Below are 25,694 nucleotides of genomic sequence, written 5' to 3' on the forward strand. Positions count from 1 at the left end.
TATGGGGGCTAGGTGAAATAATGGACCGATTTCAGCCAGTTTCAATAGGCTCCCTCCTTGGACCAAAAAAATAATATGTACCAAATTTGATCGAAATATCTTCAAAATTGCAAACTGTACTTTGCACACAAGTGATTATAAGTCGATCGGTATACTTTAAGGTGGGTGTTATACTAATGTTTTTGGACGTTACAAACATCTGCATAAACGCATTATACCCTCCCCACTATGGTGGTAAACACTTTCATACTAAAAATAAAAACTGATAAAACTATATGAAATACTAAAGAACTTTGTTATAATCAGTTCAAAACACCCGGATTTTGAGTTATGACGTTGTTGCAGCAAATGCGCGATATATAAATAGGCCACACGTTTTTTTTTGTGATACACTTTTAAGTTATTGTGTTATTGTCAACCAATATTGATGAAACATATGTATATGGTTTGAAAGGTTACTTTCTCTAGAATTCTTTTCTTAAAAGTGGTAAAAAGCATTTTAAAAGTGGTCGAATTTCGGCCACCAGGCGATCCTAGTATAAATAGTAACAGCGAGTTGCTCAGTAGGCTCTGCTGGACATAATATCAAACTGTATTACCAGTGGGTTTATACATGAATGCACGAGTTTGAGTTTCAAAATGCGATTACAGCTAAAATATGAATACGAGTAGTTAATAAGTCTAAGCGATGCTAAAAATATGTAAAGTCTACAGATCGATTAATTGAATCATTTTACATATTTTTAGCATCACTTAGACTTACTTATTAACTACTCGTATTCATATATTAGCTTTAATCAAGAGAACATTTCAAGCGCTATAATTAAATTAATTTACACATAATAAAATTATAAAATAAGAAATGCAATTGTTGCATTTTATATGGTTATGCGTTCTGCATTTAATACAAATAATAGAAAGTGAAAATGACAATAGTACCGTGATGAAATGGTTTTTACGGGATAAATTCTTATTTTACATTGATACAGAACCCAGAGTAAGTAATTTGAAGTTGATAGAAATTAAGGTGTGATGTTTTATTAAGAAGATTTTGACAATAATGCGACACTTGATATAAAAACTATGACGCATATATGACTGGACTGAGTTGGCAAGGGCAGTAAATTGGTTTCAATATATACCACCATAGCGGGGAAGATATATTGGGTTGGTTCGTACCTTAATGTATACCAATCCCCTCACTGTCTGAATTGATTAAGCGATGTTCGTCTGTCCGTCCATGTAAACCTTGTAATCAAACTACATGTCGCAATTTCAAAGATAATTTGACAATGTTTGGCACAAGCACAAGAAAATTACCGTCCCATTATTTTTAACAAATTTTCATTCATTGAAATCTGTTCATATTTTTACAACTTACAAGGTGTACAAAGTTTCCTAACCAGAGGTTAGGCCAAATTCCCTGTTTGGCGTTTGTTCACGTAAGCACCGCAATTTCCAATGGCCCCTTGATGGCAATAAAAAGAAGGCCAATTGACATCGCCAATTGTTGCGAATGTCGACGCGTTGATCTTCTAAAATTACATATTCACGACTGTAGGTAGCATTCCATGGTCAATCAATAGTTGGTAAAATAGCTTCATATATAAATCTTATATATAAAAAGAAGTGTACATTTTGATGTCACCACTAACTGCGAAAACGGGTCGACCGATTTCAACCATTTCAGGGTACGTTGGGGATGGTCTGTAGATGGTTTATGTGAAGTTTGCACGAAATCGGCATAGTGGTTCCGGAGATATGGCTGGACCGATTTTTATCAAATTTTCAGTGAATCTTCAGATTTTTGATTTTCGATCTGTGGGCGGAGGGGCGTGGTAAAATCAAATTTTTACACTATACCGCTAATTACAGTATATTGCTAATGACACTATGCTGCTTATGATTTCAAGGTCAGTAATTGTGGCCAAATTTAATTGAGGCAACAATCATCGGTGGCAGATTGAAATGCGATAATGATTTCACGCATACCAAAGATTTCCAACGACAAAGCATAAGGCCAATCGTTGACTATTGCTGGCTTACATTTGGAAAATTCATGTTTTGTATGTGGTTTGCTCCCGAGTAAATAAAAAAAAGAAACGTATATCCCCTGTCCTTAAGATGAATTCATAAATACATCCGTTTCTTTTTTTTTAAGGGCATATCATGCCACTCTACTTATAGATATCTGCTACAACTTTGTCAAATGACTACCTCAGTGTTTCAGGTGCGATGTCAGGTCGGGGGAGTGCTTTTTTTTGTCCGACACTGTATATTCAAATCGAGATGCAATATAAAACAGAATTATTGTAAGGGCCAGCAACGCGGACCGGGTTCAGCTAGTTATTTATAATTATACAATAATAAGTAACACTAATTTTATGGAAATATCTATTTATATTCTTTAATTTAACAGTTTACATCAGATGAGACTCAGACATTTTGTAAAGAAAATGACATGGTGTTTACCATCATGAAATCGGAAGCTTTTACTCTATTTGACCAGATCCACGAAATTTATGGTAAACATATAGAGGAAAATCATAAACTTATTTTAATTGTGTCCCTTAGATAAGAAACTAATAAAATAAATTTAATTTTTAAGGCAACTTTTCATCGTTTTGGACTTATGGCAATCAACAATATAATCTAGTTGACAAAACAGATACCAACTCCTGCTATAAGTTGACGGTTAATGATCTTTATAGAAAAGAAAACTGTTCCACCTTGATGGGTTTAATATGCAAGAGACGCATTGCTGGCGCTACATTACGCTACAAAAATGGTACGAAATATGAAATTGGTTTAAGTGATGTTCAGGAATATTGTGATCCACAAACGAGTAAATATGATGATGTATTAGATTACTGCAAAATTAATTTCTTTGTAATGCAATTGTAAAATAATAAAACGAATAATTTAACAAATATTTAGAAGTATTCTCGAACAAATTTTTCAATCGATGTCTTCGGGATGAAATTTGCACCAAGGTTAGACCTATTGGATAGCAATTCAGACACAATTTTACAACAAGATCGGTCAAGAACTCTCGGAGTTAGAGGGTCAAAAAAATTTACATTTTGGCCAAACATGTGATTTTTCTCATCCATGTAACTTATTACCTATTGTTCTTAGCAAAATGTGTCCCAAATAGTTTAGATAGCTATTTCTTTAATCTTTCGAAAAAAAATATTTAAAAAAAAAAATAAAAAATTTTTAATATTTTTTTTCCGAAATCAAAAACTTTTTTCACTTTTTTTTCAAATGGGCCCTTTTTTCATCCCAATCGAAAGACATCGATTTTAAAAGTTGGTTCACTTGATGTGAAATCTCCCATATATGCGAAAGAATTTTGGAGAATTTGAAAAAATATCTTGATTTTGACCCATTGTAGGTGCGAATTACTATGATATTATACACGTCCTTTGAAAGGTCTTTGAAATATCTATCATTATATATCCATATTGTCTATATTAATAACTTAGTAATCCAGATTTATTGGGTGTATAACTTAATAATTCTCAACAGATGGCGTATCTTAATAGCTTATATGTCGTTTTGAGTGGTATATATCTGTCGTTTATTTTCACTTAGTTATTGAACATTACTTCTTTGAAAAAATTACCACTGAAGCACACCGATTGCTCACCGAAGCTAATGGTGAATGTGTTCCATCGGTTTCAACGTTCGAGAGATGGTTTGTGCGGTTCAGAAATGCTGATTTTGACACAGAAGACAAAGCTCACAAAAAAGTTAGCTGACTAAGATTTGGAGGCATTACTCCATGAAGATTGTTGTCAAACTCTACAAAAACTTGCAAATTATTGGAAGCTTCTCAAGCAGCAATTTCAAAACGTTTGCGAGCAGCAGGATTCATTCAAAAGCATATAAATCGTGTACATACGAATTGAAGCGGAGAGATCTTTAAATATGATTTTGCATGTCCTAAATGCTGCTTGAACGCTATAAAATAATAATTTTTGCACCGAATCATTACTTGCGATGAAAAATGTATCCATTACGATAACCCGATGCGTAAGAGATCGTATGTCCGTGGCGCTATGGTAATGCTCTGTATTTGGTGGGACCAAAATGGTCCTATCTATTATGAGCTGCTGAAGTCTGGCCAGATCATCACAGAAAACGAGCATTGACCGAAAAACACCCAGAATATGCGGCTAGATATGAAACCGTAATGATGCAATATCATGACAACGCTAGGCCACATGTTGCAATACCTGTTAAAAACTATTTAGAATAAAATGGTTGGAAAGATTTTTCTCACCCACTTTCCGATTACAATTTGTTTCGATCGATGCAGAATGCTCTCTCTGCGATACGCTTCACTTTGGAACAAAGTATCCCATATTGGCTTGATTCGTTATTGGCCTCAAAGGACGAGCAGTTCTTTTGTTTCGGAATCTATATATTGCCAGAAAGAAGATTGAATGGCCAATACTTTGAATAAATTTATATTGTACAAATGTTTCCAAATAAAAGCTAAAAATTTAAAAATAAATCTCACATTTTTATGTTATACTCGTAATATTTTATTTGGAATATTAATGTAATTTAATTCAGTATGAAATTATCGTTATTATTTAAATACTGTAATCTAAATAAGCGTTACCGTCAGCTTTTAAGCCTTTTGAATCGATTGCCAATCTTGTAAAATTCTTTAAAAAGCCATATTTAAACTTTTTTTATTTAAGCCTTAAAGTATGCTTTAATAAATCTTTGGTTTTATTTAAAACTAGTAGCATTTTAAGAGATATAGAAATTAACTGATTCATTCTTATTTCTCTTTATAATAATTCTCTAATACTCTCTTGAGTGTTTTTCAAAGTTTATGTAAAAGCTTTTATCACTCTCTACTAACAAAATTTATTATTAAGCTTGGCTTTTAAACCACTCTCACTTTCAACGAAAAGTTTTTAAAGACAAGACCAAATAAATTTTCTTTTTGGAAGCAACAACAACAGCAGTGGGGTCTACGATGTTTCATAGACCCCAACTTTGACTGGTATTTTTCTGTTACTTGCGCTGCCTTCACAGTGTAGTACATATGTGTGTTGCAGCTTTAAGTGCCGTTGGTCAAAGAGTTAACAACATTGAGGCAACAACAAGAAAAAGCTGTTATTTATGTTTTTGTTTTATTTTTATGTATTTTTCTTTTTGTTCATTTCGTCGTTGTTGTTTTATTTTAAGCTTGATTTTCAACTTGTTTTAAAAGTTTATTTAACTTGTCTTGTGTATTTGTTGGTATTTTAAACAAAAAGAAACACAAAATTAAAAAAAAGAAATAAACGGCAGCAACAACACAACGTCTCTTATTTCTTTTACAATTTGTTATTGTTGTTGATGTTATTTTTTTTTTTTGTTGCATTTTGTGCCAAATTGGGTGTAACTTGTACATTTTATACAATATTATTAATATTATTATAGCCGCCATATAAATATTTACTTACATATATGTACATTTGTATGTGTTTAATTTACATAAAGGCAAGTATATGAATCTATTTACATACATGTGGATTTATAAATAAGTAAATATGTATGTATGGAAATATAAATACACCAGACACAATCTCAATAATTTAAAAAAAAATGCAACCAGTTTTGTTTTAAGAATTTTATTGAAATAAAATTATGAATAAATTAATTAACAAATCCAGTTTTAAAATTTAAAACTACTTATTACACATGGGACGAAACGAAAAATATTGATAAAAAAAATAAATTTTTTGAATCTTTAAAACACAAATTGTCTATTTTTCAAAAATATTTATAACTTTTGACAATTAAAAATTCATGGAATACTTTATTGAAAAATATGACAAAAAATTTATTTTATTTACTTTTTGCATAGATAAATAATTTTCGAATTGAAATTAAATTTTTATTTATAAATAGTTTTTAATGATATTTCACAGTTATGTAGATTTTTCTATTTAAAATGGAAAAATAAAAATGAATTTTGCAATTTATTATTAGCAATTTCGCAATTCCCAAAAAAGTGTTGAAAAATTCCAAAAATGGGAATTTTTAGTTTTTTGGCTATAATATCCATACCAGGGTCGGGGTTATCGGGACCCTTTACAAAATAATTAGAAACATATTGAGTCACCTAAAATCGGTTAATATATTTTGATATCGAATATGCGATTTGAGAATTTTTGGCCTAAAGTTTTATTTTACATAAAAAATGGGTGTTTTTTAAAAGGACCTGGTCCCCTCGGTAACAACAATTTTGAAATTTGTTTTCCTTTAAAATATTTAATGAAAACTTAGCTTTCAGAAAGTAGAAATTCCTTATACATCCTCTTAGAATTTTTTTGCGATAACTTAAAAAGAAAAAAGTTCCTTTTTCCCCAAAAAAGTTTTAAATTTTTTAAATTCAAATGCATATAACTTTGGACTTAGTCATTATTTTTAAACAATTATTTTTCTATTTGACACATACATGTGTTGTTAGTCCAATAAAGGAAAACTGGAAAATCGGGAATATTTGGACCCGATGTTATCAAAAAACTGGAGTAGGGTGTGTAAAAATGTTGAAAATTTAATTTTCAAATTCGAAAATCTCCTAAGCTAAGGTTTTTTGTAGTGCTCGATGAGAAAATTCTATATGTGTTTATTGAAATCGGAACTCAAACCAAGAAATAATATCGTTTTAAAAATGTAACATACCCAAGGTGTCCTACTTTGAGGGCCCTTGGTCGCGCCCCTGGTGGGCCCATAAGGTCCACGTTCAAAACTTAAACTCAACAACACTTCTTTGCGCATGTGAAATTTCATTCAAACCAATCTAACCATTTAGAAGTTACCACTGTGTGTCGCTTACGATAAAATTTGTTTACTGTAAAATGTAAAAATTGACTTTCGATAAAATCTTACTTCTATAATTTTGAAGTTATTAACAATTTTGATATTCTGAGAACGCTAAAACATCAGTAGATCCATAAAATTTGAATTTCTGCAATAAAAAAATTTTAAATGTCGCTTACGATAATTTGGCGCTAAGGGCTCGATATGATTCATTTGCAACTTTGGTTGCAATTTAAAATCGAGAAATTCGCCTAACAAATGTCTGAGATATAAGGAAAAAATCAGGACTAATTAATTACTAACCACCGTATTCATAAATAAATGTTAAATTTAAACCATGTTTTAAAGCAAAATTTCCATACAAAATTTGATTTTAAAACTTTGTTTACATTTAAAATTTGTTTATGAATACGGCCTTAAGTCATTAATATAAAACAATTTAAATTTTTTAATTTTGTTTACTTAAAAATATTTAAAATTTTTAGTTTAAAGGGTAAATGTTATATAAGATTCGGCACTGCCGACTATAGCTCTCGTACTTGTTTTTATAGCTACGTTTACAATGCACAGTGGTTTACAAAGGTTTTTTTTTGGAAATAATTCGTTATCTCGAGAACTATTAGAGATATTGTTACGAAATTACACATGGTTGGAGGTGAGATGTTTTCGAGTTGATTTACGTTTGTTCAGCTTCTTTACTCTAATGAGGACCAATGCGTAATATCTCAAATTTGGTTACCTCGGATCTCCAATTTTTTAAAAAAATCTCCAAAAATCCATTTATGATCCGAATGAGCTGAAATTAATATTAATAGTCCTTAAGAAGATCTACAAAAAGTACGCTTACATGCGTAGGTTATCTCTATTAGTTGAAGTGATATTCAAATTTATTGTTTTATTTTTATTAATTTTGCTCGATCTATTTATGATTTTTTAGATATGGCTGGCCTACGGAGGGTCGCTATATTGACGATAACATTTTAAATAAAATACAAAACAGTTATCTTATCCCTATAAAAAGTTATACGCATCCAAAGTTGGAACATGTAAAAAGGTCCGTTTTGTTTACGTCTTTTCCCCAAAAAAAGGCCATATTTTTTCTTTTATTAAAAAAAATTTTCTTCAGTTTTCAATTTTTCTTAAATTTTTATATGATCCGGAAATATAATTTAATGAAAAAACGTGTAAAGTAAATTTTGGCTCACTTAAGCGGACACAAAACTCCCCAGACCTATCCGGACCTGGCCAATTTAAAAAAAAAAAATTCGGTTTGATTAAAAAATTCTAAAAAGGCAAACGAAAGAGCTTCATATTTATATAGCGCTAAATGTTTCTTAAATAATTACAAAGCTTTTTTATACCCTTCACCATTAGTGGCAAGGGTATATATAAGTTTGTCATTCCGTTTGTAATTTCTACATTTTTCATTTGCGACCCCACAAAGTTTATATATTCTGAATCGTAATAGATAGCGGAGTCGATATAGCCATGTCCGTCTGTCCGTCTGTGTGTTGAAATCAACTTTCTGAAGCCCCCAAATTAGTGTTTATAAAAAACCGGTTTGTCGGTTAACCGAAAATTGGCCTTTTTAAAAAATCCGGTTTTTCGGTTAACCGACATCGAAAAAACCGGTTAAACCGGTTAACCGTCATATGTGTAGAAAACATAAAATGTCCAATAAAGTATATACAGCTTCAAAATTTGCAATTTTTAGTAGTCAGGAATTGTTAATATTAAATAACTATAAATATACAAAAGTGCTAAGTCGATTTATTTTGTAAAAATTTCAAAATTATTATCTCAGTCAAATGAGTACAAATATGTTACTAAATATATCATACTTGTTTAAATTATTGGTTTATTCATTGAATTTCAATAAAAAAATGTAAATAATTTTTTTAATTAAATATTTCATAATTTTGAAATCTATTATCACCTCGACTTTCTGATATGAAACAGAAAATGTCCCAAAAAAATACCTATAAGATGTAAACGCACTTCCTCTTAGCTGTGATTATTTGTCATTATAAAAAAACTCCATTATCAGATTTCATAAATATTTCAAATAATGGATTTTATAACGTTTTTTGTCTCTCTGACACTAATGAAATCAAATTTATTGAAAGAAGGTATGTACATCGAATTCAATTTAACGTTTGGTAAAATCATCACTAATAAATTTATAGAATTATGCAGAATTTAATTTTAATTTTTAATAGTTTCATTATGTGAAATTTATTCTGAAAAAGTTTTAAAGTAAACTCATCGTCCTCTACTATTTAGAATCATTGTCATTATTAAAAATATTAATCTAAAGAAGTTTGTATTGTAAATCAGCAGTTTAGGTTTCAAGTCAGACAAATAATGTGTATACAATGAATATTAAAAATTAAGTAAAACGTGAGATTTGTTAATTTTAGTCACACATTTTAAAAACCGGTTAACCGAGTGATAAAAACCGGATAAACCGGTTAACCGAAAATCAACATTTTAAATTAACCGGTTCGCAAAAAACCGAGGTTTCGAAGAAAACCCGGTTTTTCGGTTAACCGGTTAACCGGTTTATAAACACTACCCCAAATAACTTACATACACGAATGATACATCAATATCTTCGAAATTCTTCCGGCTCGGTTGCTATTTAAAATCGAGAAAATCGGTCCATAAATGGCTGAGATATAAGGAAAAAACCAGGACAACATCGATTTTTTACCTATTTTTGACCCATATCTGGATTACTAAATCATTAATATAGACAATATGGATATCTAATGATAGATATTTCAAAGACCTGTGCAACGACTATAAAACCATAGTAAGTTGGACCTACAATGGGTCAAAATCGGAAAAAATATTTTTTAACCCGAATTTTTTTTCACTAAATATTAAAAAAGAAAAATTTAAAAACTAAAAAACTATTTTAAAATTTAAAAAAACAATTTCGAAAAAACAACTGGAAAAAAAATTAAATTTTGTTTACCTAAAAATATTTAAAATTTTTATTTTATTTACCGTTGTTTACTATCACACGGTAAATGACGTCACAGTCGGCACAAAAAAAAAACTCAGTTTTTGGAACATGTTTTCCCCGTTTTAGGAAAAACTCACAAAAATTTATAAAATTATTTAATTTTACTAAAATATCAATCTTCAAGTCCTAAGGTTTCCACCAATATCAAATACTTATATCAAAATTGTTCTCAAATTGTTAACACTTTATCCACAATGGCAAAAGTAATTGATTTCAAACCATTTTCTATTTGATAACACACTGGCAAAAATGCTGGTTATATATTTCAGGACCATATTCAGAGAGCAATAGTATTAAGAAACTATAATTTAAATACTGGCTATTTCTACCCCTCAAATTCCAGCTAAAATAATTGATTTTTTTATTAATACACCTTCGCTTAATGTAGTAATCTTACGTAGTAGTTGCTTGTATTACGTTGTTTTTAACCAATTATTTCTAAATAATTGTTACACTATTTGTTTTTATTGGATTTATTTTCAAATTCCTTTTACTTTATTTGCATTTGCAACTTTTGCATTTTTTATTTTTTTATTTTCATAATTAATTTTAATTTTTTAACGAGTTTTCCACTGGCTCTTTGCGTTTTTCTTATTTTTTTTTTCTTTGAGCATTAGTTTAATTTGTAACGCTTGATTTAAGTTGTAATTTAAAACTTAGACCGGCCTGTAAAATAAAGCTCCTCTTGTTATAATTTGTTTGTGTTGCTCTGGCTGCTTTTGTAAATATTTGTTTTATAATTTTCTATCGATTTAAGTGGCAAGATTTAAAAGTAGAGGTTTGTTTGTAGCCATTTTGATTGTTAAATTAATGTGTAGGAAAATTGCGTAAGATCTGTTTCTATAAAACAATCAAATAATTATTTCTGGACTGGAATAGGTTTGTATTTTAAATTTGTACTATTAGCTTGTAATGTGTAACGTTTAGAAATCTTCATTCAACATCCCACAATGTATTGATTTCTATGGAATTCTATATAAATTATACTATGTTTTTCTATATGTGTGTGTAAAACACTGTCACGTCTATAATACCAAACTGATATTCATAAAATCCTTCTAAATTGTTTATGACAGTCCTAAGTAAATTGGTATTAAAAATTTGAGAAATCTTTTCAATAGAAGAAAAGTTATTAAGGAAAATGTGAAACAACCGCGCACAGATTTCAAGTTTTTAAAGAAATCTTGCTTAGCTTGTTGCTGTAATGAGTATGAGAGGAAATTGGTTAAAACTTGAGCAACAGTCTCGTTATGATCATACAAACTTTTTAGATGCTTTGAAATTTTAAATTCGCTTTGGTTTGTCTTTTATATAAAGAGCGAATTCAATAAATTGTGAATAAATTCGAAAAGAATCAATTGATTTTTATGATCGATATCTCATTTTGTTTCTATTACATGAGGCTTTGCGGTAAAGCAATAAATCTGAACAGTTTCTGCCGTTTTCGATTTTTCATGATTTTTTTAAAACAAAAAAAATTTGCTATTTTCACGTAAAAAATATATTTTTTGCTACTGAGTCGATTGAAACACAATATATATGAGAAAATTGGTACATAGCATGGGGAAAATATTTTCAAAATTCAATCAATCGAAAGCAGAACACTCACTACTCAATTTTATGTATATCAAACAAAATACTAAAATTTTGTAAAAATGGGCGAATTCACTTAAATGTGAATTAATTCGAAAATAATCCATCGATTTTTATGCTCGATATCTTATTTTGTTTCTATTACTCGATTCTATTCTATTTTCGATTTTTCATGATTTTTTTAAAACAAAAAAATTAATTATTTTCACGTAAAAAATATCTTTTCTGCTTCAATTTGTTATTATAATTCCGAAACTACTGAGCCGATTGAAATGCAATATATGTATGAAAATTTGTACACAGCATGCAGAAAATGTTTTCAAAATTCAATCAATCGAAAGAAGAACACTAACTACTCAATTTTATGAATGTAGTACATATATCAAACAAAAAACTAAAATTTTGTGAAAATCTGCAAATTCACTTAATTGTGAATAAATTAGAAAATAATCCATCGATTTTTATGATCGATATGTCATTTTGTTCATATTGCTTGTGGCTTTGCGATAAAGCAATAAATCTGAACAGTTTCTGCCGTTTTCGATTTTTCATCATTTTTTTAAAACCAAAAAAATATAATATGTTATTATAACTCCGAAACTGCTGAGCCGATTAAAACGAAATATATAAACGAATTAAAGGTTATGTAAATCTGAATTTATATAAGTTTAGTTTAATAATATCGGACTAACCGTTTTTGAGTTATCATTAATGAATGAAATGAAACGTCTAAAAAAATTCACAATTTTACTTAAATTTTTTTTTAAAAAACCTTTCCATAGAATTTAAAATTAGGACCAACTTTGTACTACTGGAACCACAATACATCAAAATTGTGTAGTGGTTTAAAAAGTCTGTAAAATTTTTTCGATTTTGTTGCCCTGTTGAGAAAACAATTATTCTCAAATGTTTCTCAAATCATTCTCAAACGTATATATGGAAAAATAATTAGTATCAAATCATTGCATTACGTCCCTACAGTTTCAAGGTAAATTCTGTAAATAAAACAAATAAATACAATCCTTTTAAGAAAATTTCCTAATACTTGTAGTTAAATAAATATTGTCTCGTTTCCATTTCAATAGCTTTGAATGACAAGTGAAAGGCATGAAGGTTATTGCATAATTTTTTCTATTTATTTATGATATTTTTTTGTGTTTTTTTTTTATAAAAAAAAAACATTAAATCGTAACGAAATAACTACACACCCTCTACATTAATCAAAGACACAGAAAATACATATTTGTTAATGTTTAGCAAGGCTGTGGCTGCTGCATGAACCTTAAAAATGGATTAAACATATAAATCGATCTATAAATAAAACAGAAAGAAATAAACAAAAAAGTAAGAAAAGAAAAAAACACAGTGAAACCCGATAAAGAAATATTAGTATTAAATAGACCATATTGTAGTTATACGGATATAGGTTTTATAAGTTTTGCTAATGGTGCATGATCGCAGTGTATTGTTTAAATTTTTACAATTAAATATTACACAAAATGGCAACAGCAGCTATGTAGTATATGAGTACAACAATGGTAAAATGAATATTTATTATTGCCAAAAAATATATAAAAACAAACAAACTAACTAACTTCTAATGCAAACAGTGGCAAATCAACAAAATGTTTTAAAGTTTAAATATTTGTTTTATTTCACGTTGCCACACATAACAATTGTTGAATTGTATGTATTTGTTAACAATATGTTAAAGAAACCAAAAACTATAAAAAACAAAATAATATTATGTTGCAGCTGCATTAAATGTAACAAACTTCTAACACGAGTCATGTTTTTTTTTTGGTTACTCGTTACTCTTATTGTATTTTCTGAGATAACTATGATTGCACATATTCATATGTTACGAGTTTTTCTTCTGTCTAAATGACAAACAATTTGCTGGCAAAAAAAAATAAGAAAAGAAACACAACTGATCAAAATTAAACAAAACTCCATAAATGCATTTAAACGGGAGTAAATAAAACTTATGAAATTCAAACAAAATACCAGCAAACATTTATGTTTGATAGCAAGTTGAGAATGATTTTAAATCAAAACCTACATATATCAATTAACAAACGTTTACGAATGATTTGATTAACATTGGAGTATAATTGCCTTCGCAACAGAAATGGGAAGTTCTGAATTTGAGAAATATCTTTCTTCGCAAATGTATTTATTTCAAATGTGGATAGCAAATAAAATAGCTGTGGACTTTTGACAAAACAACTTAAGTGTATTTTTCAAATTTTTCAGGAGAGCTTAAAATTATTTTATTATTTGTTTTTCGAAATTCTTTAAGGACAAATAATAAAATAATCAGCGATCAATTCAACACTTTTTAGGCTCTTCTGAAAAATTTGAAAAATACACTTAGTTGTTTTGCCAAAAGACCACAGATATGTAAAACATAAATCCATAATGACATTAGTTGATAATATTGAAATTAAACTCCTTTTCAAATGTCAAACATTTGATAAGGATTTGAAAATAATAGTTTTCTCAACAGTTAAGGGAATTTATTATTATTAATATGAGAAATGCTAACTTTTAGGAAACCTTTAAGAATTATTTTTTACATCAAATTACAACAAAGTCATAAGTTTGAAAAATTATACTATTTCATTTAATATCAAACATAATTCTCAAAGGTTTCTCAAATATAAATAGAATTTGAAGCTCTATAATTGTTAAAGTTTTATATTGAAGAAAATACAACTTTCACAGTTTGAGTGTTAAGGCACTAATTTATTTATTAAAAAACTAAAATAACGAATCGTATATGCCCTTCACCAAATATACTTTGAGATAAATATTGAGTGTATGACTTAAAAATGGGGGATTGACAATATATGACATATCTTTTGAACGCGGTTTTTATTTTGAATAACTTTTATGTTTTTTTTGAAGGATACATATCTGTCATTTATTCTCACTTAGTTACACTGTGTGTAATTTATTAAGTAATGGAAATATAACCATATACGGACACCAGTACGTCCATAGGTAGCAAACCGTTCAAAATTCAAGGAAACATTCAACTACAAATAAAAACCTAAGATCTCAATAAACAACTTTCTAGAACATATCAACTTCCTAGGAATGATTCTTAACACCGTTTAGGTAGGTCAATATAAGTTAGTAAGCAAAAACTAAAGGAATTAAGTGTTTTGGGCCAAAAACTATTAAATTATTATAAACTAAAGCATACTTTTAGGCAGCTTTAAAAAATGTATTTCTAAATTTATTTCGAATTTTTTGAAGATTTTTGCGATTTTGATCTTGAAAATTAAGTTTTTTTGATTTTATATGTTCACATTTTTTGTTCTTTATGACAACGGCTACAACTTTTCCTCAGAGAGTACTTCAAAATTCCGAACTGTTTGCAAGATATGAGCCTGAGAAAATTATCTCATTATAGTGTGAGATAATGTTTTTTTTTTGCTTCGAAAATGTTTTGCTTAACTTCTTTAATTTGGAATCACACCGATTGCTCACCGAAGCTTATGGTGAATGTGTTTCATCGGTATCAACGAGCGAGAGATGGTTTGTTCGATTCAGAAGTGGAGATTTTTATACAGAAGACAAAAATAGCACAGGAAAGCCAAAACAAGTTTAAAAACAATGAATTGAAGGCTCTACAATGTAGAGTCTACATCATGAAGATGGTTGTCAAACTCAACAAGAGCTTGCAAAGTCATTGAGAGCAGAGAAATTGGGTATCATACGAATTGAAGCCGAGAGTCCTTGAAAGACGAAGTTACATTTCCGAAATGATGTTTGAACGCTATAAAAGAAGATTATTTTTGCACCGAATCATTATTGGCGATGAAAAATTGTGAAGCTCGGCTAATCAGTCGAATCAAGATCAAATCAAATATCCCGGCGCTAAAGTAATTCTCTGTATTTGATGGAACCAACAGGGTCCTATCTATTATGAGCTGCTGCAATTTGACCAGACCATTACAGGGAACCTGTACCAAACGCAACTGTTGCTATACCTGTTAAAAACTATTTACAAAGAAGTGGTTGGGAAGTTCTGACTCATCCGCTTTATAGTCCAGACCTTGAAAAGGTTGATTGCAACAGGCATATAGACATGGCTATATCTTCTTCGCTATCTATAACTATCCAAAATATATCGCACTTGATCAACAAGAGGGTATTAACTAAAAATGTTTAAAATTTCACTTTTTGCAACAACATTTATCTACTGTAAACATTTCAAAGTATTCCGCTTACTCTTTCATCTCGAAAACCCCATTTGAGGTAATTTTCGTGATCAACAAAAAGTTATTAATTTGAGAAAATCCAAACATATATTTAGGCTTGAGAATGATTTTAAAATATAATTTTATTTCAAGTGAATTCGAATTTTAAATTCAAGTATATTGTGTATTTTAGTTACTTTCAGTTTGAAATTGATTTGAGAATAATATTTCGTATTGAATAGAGATATGTCTGACTTGAATAACTTTTCCAAACACATCTTACTTTAAGTTTGAGAAAACAAAATTGTTTTTTAGAATTAAATTTAGATACGAGACAAATTTGAGAATAACATTTGATATTAAATTGAAAAAAATTCAATTTTCCAACTCAACCTCAAACTTAATTTAAATAAGAAATTTAAATCCCTGTTCTAGTTTAAAAACTGAAGTTTTCAATATGCTTAAGATAATACTATGTATTTACAAACATTTCAAATCAACCTCAAACTAAAATTAAATGTGAAATTTGAGAAACCGTTGAGAAGTACTTATGTTTGATATCAAATCATAATTTGCCATACATTTGTTGGGCCCATATTGAAATCTTACCTATGTAACTTTCCAATTCATACTTGTTTTTAGGTTTGAGAATGATTTTAAATTGTGAAAAGAGATAATTCTCAAATATAACTTAAGTAAAAATATAATTTTAGGTTTTTTTCTAATCCCAACAAACATAAAAATAAACATTTGAAAGTTTATGAGATTTGAACAGAGATTTGAGTTCAATTGAAAAATCATATTTTCTCAATTTCATATCTATGGTTATGATTTTTCAATTGATCTCAAATCTCTGTTTAGGTTTGAGAAAGCTTTGAAAATTACGCTTGACATCAAATAAAAATATAATCATAAACTTTCAAATGTTTATTTTTATGTTTGTTGGGATTAGAAAAAAAAAACACTTCAAATGTTTACAAAACACGACAGGAAATCATTTAATTTGTGTTGAGCTTATGTTTTGAAAATGTCGTATAGAAAAATTCTATTCGATAAATATTTGGTAAAAAATGTGTGCTTTATTGCTGCTGTTGTTATGAGTAATAGTGGATAATGTTAGGTTTTGCCTCTTATTTGGTTTTTGTATGACTTTGCACTTCTGGTATTATTTAAATGAAATAGTTTTGTGATTTACAATTTTCTATACATTTTTAAAACTTAGAAAACAATGATTTTCAAGGAATTTGATTGGACATTTGTCCAAAGTTTTATTTTACCATAGAGAATAGACATGGAACGGAAACACTGCTGTCAAAGACCTAACTCGGTTGTCAGAAACCTAAGTGGTGAGAATGTATTAGTAGAAAAAACTATGTGAAAACAAAAACAACACTCGTATATGTGACTAATTTGAGTAATATTTTTGTTTGAGTTTTTTTTTCTAGTTTCCGCTCTATGTTTCTCTATGTATTTTACTATAAAACATAGAGAAAAACAAAAAACTCAAACAAAAAGATTACTCAAAATAATTTACTAATACATTCTCACCACTTAGGTATTTCACAACTGAGTTAGGTACATTGAGAAAGATAGAGCGGAAACTAGAAAAAACTCAAACAAAAAAATTACTCAAAATAATCACACAGTTTTTTCTACTAATACATTCTCACCACATAGGTTTCTGACAACTGAGTTAGGTCTTTGACAGTAGAGTCTCCAATCTATGTGTATTTATCTATGCTATAAAACTGAACTGAACAATGTATTCTAGAAATTAGTTTGGGAGTGTCTCAAAAATATTCCTTAATATAAAACAAAAACGTCCAAGTTTTTAAATTTGAAAATTATTTTTAAAATTTACAATTATGTATGTCTTCAACTAGTCTTTAGATAGCTTTGCTTATTTAATAAATTGTCAACGAATAATTTTTTTATAAATTTAATCGAGTATTTGATTCTTCGAGTATTTATTATTGATCAACGATCATAATGATCGACAGATGTCAACTACTTTATTGTTATAGTTTTAAATAAGAATGACTCAATTTAATAAAATATTTTATTAACTGTGTAATTTTGGAAATACACGTAAATTTATTGATTATTGCACCCACAAATATTTAGTAAGTTTCCCAATACTACAATCATTTGGAAATTTTTCAAATTTTTTTCATAGATTATCGTCGGTAATTGTATCCAAAACTGCTTTTAGTTTTTTTTTGTCTGTAATCGTAGTTATAATAAATTGCAAATAAATATTTTGCCAAAAATTACAATCACTTAAAGAAAACACGAAACCAAAAAGCCACGATTCCAAAACAAAAACTCCCCACTCACATTCATATTTGCCACATTAAAGCTTGAGCAAATTATGAAAAACAATTTTCAAATGAAAATGAAAATAAAATATTTTTTTTTGTTTTCCTAAACACTGTTAAGTTTATCCAACTAAATATTTATTGAGTTGTGGGTTTTGCAAATTTGTATTTGAGTTTTATTTCTATTTTTGTGTTTGTTATTGTGGTTTTAATATTTTTCGTTTTTGCCTTCGAAAGGGAGGGGGAGTCAACACACACGATCTTTTTGTTTGTTCCCCTATGCCTTAATGAATCAATTCAGCATGTAATCTTCATATTAAATTTGTTTGTCTATCAGTCTGGCGGTCTCAGTGCCTGCTGAAAATATCAACGCGTGCCAACTAAACTTGGAAACATTGTATTAAATATATATACTAGGGTGGCCCTTAATAAACGAAAGTTGGATTTTGGCCATTCTCACCCTCCAGTTTGGTGAACATTAGCAAAAAAATCATCCTGAAAAAATTTTAGGTAAATCGGTTGGGGTTAAGACGTGCCGCAAGCCCTCTGAAGTTTTGAGATGCATTTACAAGGGGAAAAAATGCATTTTTTCAGTTTTTGTAAAAATTTTGCCATTAAAAAATTACTTTTGTAATTTAATTTAAAAGAATCGAAATGTGTACGTAATTGTCGTTCTAATGAGACATAAAAAACAGAAATCGGTCAAAAAATGTTAAAGTTATTAAAAATTCGCCAGGCCATTAACGTGTCTCAGGCCACTAGAACATGAAATGTAGGAACAAAATTAACATATTTTGAGAAATATTAAAATAAAAGCTCATTTTTACTTAAAATATGTCCATATTTACTTGTATATGAGTTTTTGTCTTCGTAGGATACCGTTAACCTATTCTTAGGTATGAACAAAAAAATTTAATTTTTTTAACGGCAGTTTCAAAACTCCATTTTCAAATTTTTAAAAATTTTGTTAAACAAATTTCAGAATTTTTTGATCATCTCATTGGGATTTATTAAGAGTATAATAGGGAATAAAAATGTGAAAAAATTATGAAAATATCTCTTATAGTTTTTCCGTACCTGCGATTTAAATTTTGAAATTTTCGAGAAAAACCAATTATTTGGCAATTTTTAGGCCAATGAGCTCTATTTCCTTACTCTTATGAATTTTAAGTAAAACCTATTCAGAATATTATAGTCCAGATAATTCAAAATATACTCTGAAACTTCTACTAAAATCGGAAGACGTTAACCCTTAAATCGTGAAGGTCAAAGGTTTTTCAATATTTGGAATTTCTCTTGGAAAGATTTCGAAATGATCGAAATGTTGTATATTTTTGGGCCGATTTTGATGAAATTTAACAAAAATATAACATAAACTCTAGGGTTTATAATAACAGCACAAGAATGGAAATTAACGCTTAATGGCACTTGGGGTTAAAATGACACCAAACTTTTAAAATCATAATTTTTTATGGTTTTAGAAGTTTGGGGTCATTTTAACACCAAGTGCTATATAGGGTTAATTTTAATTTTTCTGCTGCTTTTGTAAATACTAGGCTTTGTGTTATATTTTTGTTAAATTTCATCAAAATCGGCCCAAAAATATACAACATTTCGAACATTTCAAAATCTTTCCAAGAGAAATTCCAAATATTGAAAAATTTGACCTTTGACCTTCACGATTTAAGGGTTAACGTTTTTTGATTTTAGTAAAAGTTTCAGAGTATATTTAGAATTATCTGGACTATAATATTCTAATTAAGTTTTGCTTAAAATTCATAAGAGTAAGAAAATAGAGCTCATTGGCCTAAAAATTGCCAAATAATTGGTTTTTCTCGAAAATTTCAAAATTTAAATCGCAGGTACGGAAAAACTATAAGAGATATTTTCATAATTTTTTCACGATTTAATTCCCTATTATACTCTTAATAAATCCCAATGAGATAATCAAAAAATTCTGAAATTTGTTTAACAAAATTTTTAAAAATTTGAAAATGGAGTTTTGAAACTGCCGTTAAAAAAATTAATTTTTTTTGTTCATACCTAAGAATAGGTTAACGGTATCCTACGAAGACAAAAACTCATATACAAGTAAATATGAACATATTTTAAGTAAAAATGAGCTTTTATTTTAATATTTCTTAAAATATGTTAATTTTGTTCCTACATTTCTTGTTCTAGTGGCCTGAGACACGTTAATGGCCTGGCGAATTTTCAATAACTTTAAAATTTTTTAACCGATTTCTGTTTTTTATGTCTCATTAGAACGACAATTACGTACACATTTCGATTCTTTTAAATTGAATTACAAAAGTAATTTTTTAATGGCAAAATTTTTACAAAAACTGAAAAAAATTAATTTTTTCCCCTTGTAAATGCATCTCAAAACTTCAGAGGGCTTGCGGCACGTCTTAACCCCAACCGATTTACCTAAAATTTTTTCAGGATGATTTTTTTACTAATGTTCACCAAACTGGGGGGTGAGAATGGCCAAAATCCAACTTTCGTTTATTAAGGGCCACCCTAATATATACATAAATGTATGTACAATTTACAATCAATGAAATTCGAGAGTTAATCTGTGTTTTTAGCTATTAGCAAATTTATATGATTTGTTTAATATTGTTGCAGTAAAATGTACAAATGTTTTGTAAAACTTTTGATTTTATATTATTTAATTTGTTTTTAATACCAAATTTGGTAATTTGTTTTTCTAACTGCTAACGGTAACACTAAGCTACAAAGAAAGTACGTATATCAATATTAAAAGGATTTTATAAAAGTACTTTTTTGTTACTTTTTCACAAAATTTGAGAATTTGAAATTAAAATTTTCATATTTGGCGTTTTTTGATAAAACTACTTTCTTGGTGGTACTTTTTCAGATAATAGATCAGGCACGGAAAGGAAGGAGTAATTGGATATAGAAATAGAAAAAAGAAACAAATTTTCATAGCAAAAGTCCTATATTTAACCGTTTTCTAAGAAATTGAGATAAAATGCCATTAAATGCTATATTTAAAGGTATTATAAAAAAAGTACTTTTTTGGAACTTTTCCAAAATAAGGTAAATGTAAAGAAACCTACTAAAAGTGAGACAAAATGCCATAGAAGTTAAAAATACATAAAAGTCAATATTTAAAGTTAAACTTCAATATTTTAAGGTTTCCATAAAAGTACTTTTTTGGTACTTTTTCACAAAATGTGAGATAAAATGACGTTAATGCTCAAATGTTCATAATTGGCGTTTTTTTAATAAAAGTACTTTCTTGGTGGTACTTTTTCAGATAATAGAGCAGGCACGGAAAGGAACGAGTAATTGGATATACAAATAGAAAAAATAAACAAAATTTCATAGCAAAAGTCCTATATTTAACTGTTTTCTAAGAAAGTGAGATATAAAAATGCTATATTTGAAGGTACATATTTTAGAAAAGTACTTTTTTGGAACTTTTCCAAAATAAGGTAAATGTAAAGAAACATACTAAAAGTGAGACAAAATGTCATAGACGCTAAAAATACATAAAAGTAAATATTTAAAGTTAAACTTTAATATTTTAAGGTTTTCATAAAAGTACTTTTTTGGTACTTTTTCACAAAATGTGAGATAAAATGACATTAAAGTAAAAAAATTTCATAATTGGCGTTTTTTTAATAAAAGTACTTTCTTGGTGTTAAATTTTCGGATAAGGAACGAAAACAGAGGGGAAAATTAATTGGATATAGAAATAGAAAAAAAATAATTTAAAATTTTTTTAAAGCTAAAGATTTTTCATATAAAAATTTAATAAAAAAAGTAAAAAAAGTACTTTTTTGGAAAAAAAAGTGGAAAATATGAAAAAAACAGACTAAAAGTGAGATAAAATGTCATAAAAGCAACAAATAATATTTGGAGGTTTTGGTACTTTTTGGTACTTTTTCCAAAAATAAAGCAAACAAAACTAACAAGCAAAAAGTAATTGGTAGGGTGATAAAATTGAACAAAAAACATTTTCAAAACTAAAAATTTAATATTTAAAGGTTTTTTTTTTAAAGAAAGTACTTTTTTGGTACTATTTCAACAAAGTGGCAAACAGGCTAAATATTAATATAAAAGAGATTTAGTACCATACAAGCTAAACAATTTCATATTTGGCGATTAATAATCAGATCAGATAATAAAGCTGACTTGAATATACAGGCAAGAAGTGTAATCAAATAGAAAAGTACATACATTTTTAAAGCTAAGAATTTTATTTAATTTTTTTAAAAAAGTACTTTTTTGGAAAATAGTGGTAAATATGAAAAACAGACTAAAAGTGATATAAAATGACATAAAAGCTAAAAAATATTAATATTTAGCGGTTTTATAAAAAAGTACTTTTTTGGTACTTTTCCCAAAAATAAAGAAAACATGAACTAACAAGCAAAAAGTAATTGGTAGGGTGATAAAATTGAACAAAAAACATTTTCAAAACTAAAAATTTAATATTTAAAGGTTTTTTTAAAGAAAGTACTTGTTTGGTACTATTCCAACAAAGTGGCAAACAGGCTAAATATTAATTTAAAAGAGATTTAGTACCATACAAGCTAAACAATTTCATATTTGGCAATTAATAATCAGATCAGATAATAAAGCTGACTTGAATATACAGGCAAGAAGTGTAATCAAATAGAAAAGTACATAAATTTTTAAAGCTAAGAATTTTATTTTATTTTTTTAAAAAAGTACTTTTTTTTGGAAAATAGTGGTAAATATGAAAAACAGACTAAAAGTGATATAAAAGGACATAAAAACTAAAAAAAATAATATTTAGCGGTTTTATAAAAAAGTACTTTTTTGGTACTTTTCCCAAAAATAAAGCAAACATGAACTAACAAGCAAAAATTAATTGTTAGTGTGTTAGAATTGAAAAAACTATATTTTCAAAGCTAAAAATTTAATATTTAAAGGTTTTTTTAAAGTACTTTTTTGGTACTTTTCCAAAAAAGTGGCAAACAGGATAAATATTAATAAGAAAGAGTTTTAAAAATTTTTAACCATAAAAGTTAAACATTTTAATATTTGGCGGTTACTTGGTACTTTGTAAAATAATGAAGCTGACTTGAAATAGAAAAAAATATATATTTTTTTAAGCTAAGAATTTAATATTAAGCAGTTTTTTTAAAAAAGTAATTTTTTGGTACTTTTTCAAAATTGTAATCAAATATGGAATCATCAAATTAATAATTAGCAATTGTAGCACAGTGTTATTCAAGAATTTGTATTTTTTTTTTTGCAAAAAAAAAGGAAAATATTTATTTGTTCTTAAATATTTTAAGAAAAAAAAACAACTTCTATAATGAAAACCAAAAAATAGGTCTCGTTTGCGTCTATTATTTAAAATGAGCTTTAACCTACTCATTTAAAAGACAAACAAACACTTACAACATGTTACTCATTCTGTTGCCACTAAAGGTGCGGAGTTGTAAGATATTTTTATACTGCAAATGAACAATAATACACCACATTCAAAATATGAAAAAAAAAAAACATAGAGGAGCCCCCAATGGTGCGTTATTTTTTTATATTTCGATAGCAACATGATTAAAATCATCGTAACGTCATTCAGGCACACATACAGAAGCCAAACCTTATTCTATAACAACAAGTATTCATTATTCGCTGGTAACACAGTGTTTATTTTTTATTGTCTTTCAACACTCTGTAAGATACGAGAAATAACTGCAGCGGGCTCTACTGCCACCAACCGTCCGCCACTATGTATTTGAATTTATTGGTGGTATGCAGTCGTAGTTGTGTGTAGCAGTAATCAGGCCGTCAGTGCAGACAGCAGATAATCAAGTTAACATGGTTACAACAAAAACACTTACTCACAGATACATGCACTCATAATAACAGCAACAACAACAACAGCAATTGTACTACTCCAACTCAATAAATACTTTGTAGATACATAGATACTTTAATATTATTAGCAACAATTGTTATTTACCGCACGTAACCTTGACGCAAAATTTCATTTGAATTTTTTGTATTTCTTCCTAAACAAAACGCAAAGCAACTCTTTTATATAAAATCCATACTCCATCCATAATATATTTTAAATAATTGGTATTATTTGTTTGTTTGTTGTTTTTGTTTAACATTCACCAACTAACTACTCTTTCATTCATATATTTTTTTTTTATTTTTCAATTCTTTGGTCTTCTTTTGTTATGTACTGTGAGTACGGGTTTGCGCCTTCTTAAGCCGCATAAATGCGTTTGTTCAGCATTTTTATATGCATATGAAATCTGGAGCATTTACGGTATTTATTATTTATTATTTATTTATATTTTTACGTTTCTATTTATAACACACAATATATTGGTCAAATGTTCAGTAACTGTAATGCAGACTTTTAATGGAATTTATTCTTAAATTTTGAGAAATACTCTGTCTCTAGGAAAATGCCTCGAGGGGTCAAATTAAATCAGGGATTGAAAATTATATATTTTTCGGCATCAATATTCAAGAAAGAATTTTTTCAACCTCAGAGTATTAAAAAATAATTTTTCTATATTTAAAAAAACTGTTATACAGGCATTTTCCATAGATGAAACTGTTATACTGGCAATTTTTGATAGAAAAAACTGGTATACAAAAAATTTTAAATATAAAAAAACTGTTATATAGAAAATGTTCTATGGAAATGATTATTATACAGGCAATTTTCCATAGATGAAACTGTTATAGATGAAACGGATATACAGGTAATTTTCCATTGAAAAAACTGTTATAGAGATAATTTTCAACAGAAAAAAATTCTGCACAGAACAAACTGTAATACAGGCAATTTTCTATGAACAAAACTGTTATACATGCAATTTACCTCTGAAGAAACTGTTATACAGATAATTCTCTATAGAGAAAACTGTTCTAGCCAAATTTTTGTGTTATAAAAACTGTTATAAACAAAAAAATAAATAGAAGAACTTTTATACAGCAAAAGCTATACCGGACTTTTCGTACTAATACAGAAAATTTGTGTCGTAAAAACTGTTATAGGGACGAAACACAAGAATACAATTTTCTATGAACAAAACTGTTATACATACAATTTTCTATAGAAAAGAACTGTTCTAGACAAAATTTGTGGTGTAAAAACTGTTATACAGTAAAAGCTCGGTTTAGTGAACCGGACTTATATATAATTATATTGTGTTGTAAAAACTGTTATAGGGACGAAACAAAAAATTAACATTTTCTATGAACAAAACTTTCAACTAAAGAAACTGTTATACAGATGATTTCCTATAAAAAAAACTGTTCTAGACAAAATTTGTGTTGTAGAAACGTTTATACAGAAAAACAAAAATTAAAAACTGTTATACAGATATTTTTCTATAGAAAAACTGTTATACAGTGAAAGAAAAGAAAAGGATAGTGAAATTTTTGTGTCGAAAACACTATTATAGGAAACAAAAATATCGATAAAAAATATTAACTTTTGAACCTTTAATCTTCTGATATTTACTTTAGTTTGGTTTTTTAATGTATACTTATGCTTGCAAAATACAACCTAAAGTAAAACTGTTAATAACTTTAGATTTGCAACCCTGTTTTATAAAATTGACGAATTTCTAAACGAACGATTCGCCAACAAACGAAAGTGTTTCAAATTTGGTTTATATAAATCACATTTTTTTTAGTTTTTTCATATTGTTACTATAATTTATTTCCTTT

At 28.1% G+C, this 25,694-nt stretch overlaps 2 protein-coding genes across 2 annotated transcripts in view; both read left to right on the forward strand.

Moving 5' to 3' along the window:
- The window catches only part of LOC135962060 (uncharacterized), a 586,654-nt gene that overhangs the window by 398,063 nt on the left and 162,897 nt on the right, over window positions 1–25,694 (forward strand). The gene's annotated exons all lie outside the window — the stretch shown is intronic.
- Window positions 858–2,939, forward strand: LOC135962542 (uncharacterized). Its single transcript, XM_065514533.1, has 3 exons — window positions 858–997; window positions 2,420–2,525; window positions 2,609–2,939. Exons 1-3 carry the CDS (start codon window positions 863–865, stop codon window positions 2,902–2,904), a joined length of 537 nt encoding a protein of 178 aa, XP_065370605.1. The 5' UTR covers window positions 858–862; the 3' UTR covers window positions 2,905–2,939.

This window comes from Calliphora vicina, chromosome 5 (genome assembly GCF_958450345.1).
Source record: "Calliphora vicina chromosome 5, idCalVici1.1, whole genome shotgun sequence".
Taxonomy (NCBI): Eukaryota; Metazoa; Arthropoda; class Insecta; order Diptera; family Calliphoridae; genus Calliphora; species Calliphora vicina.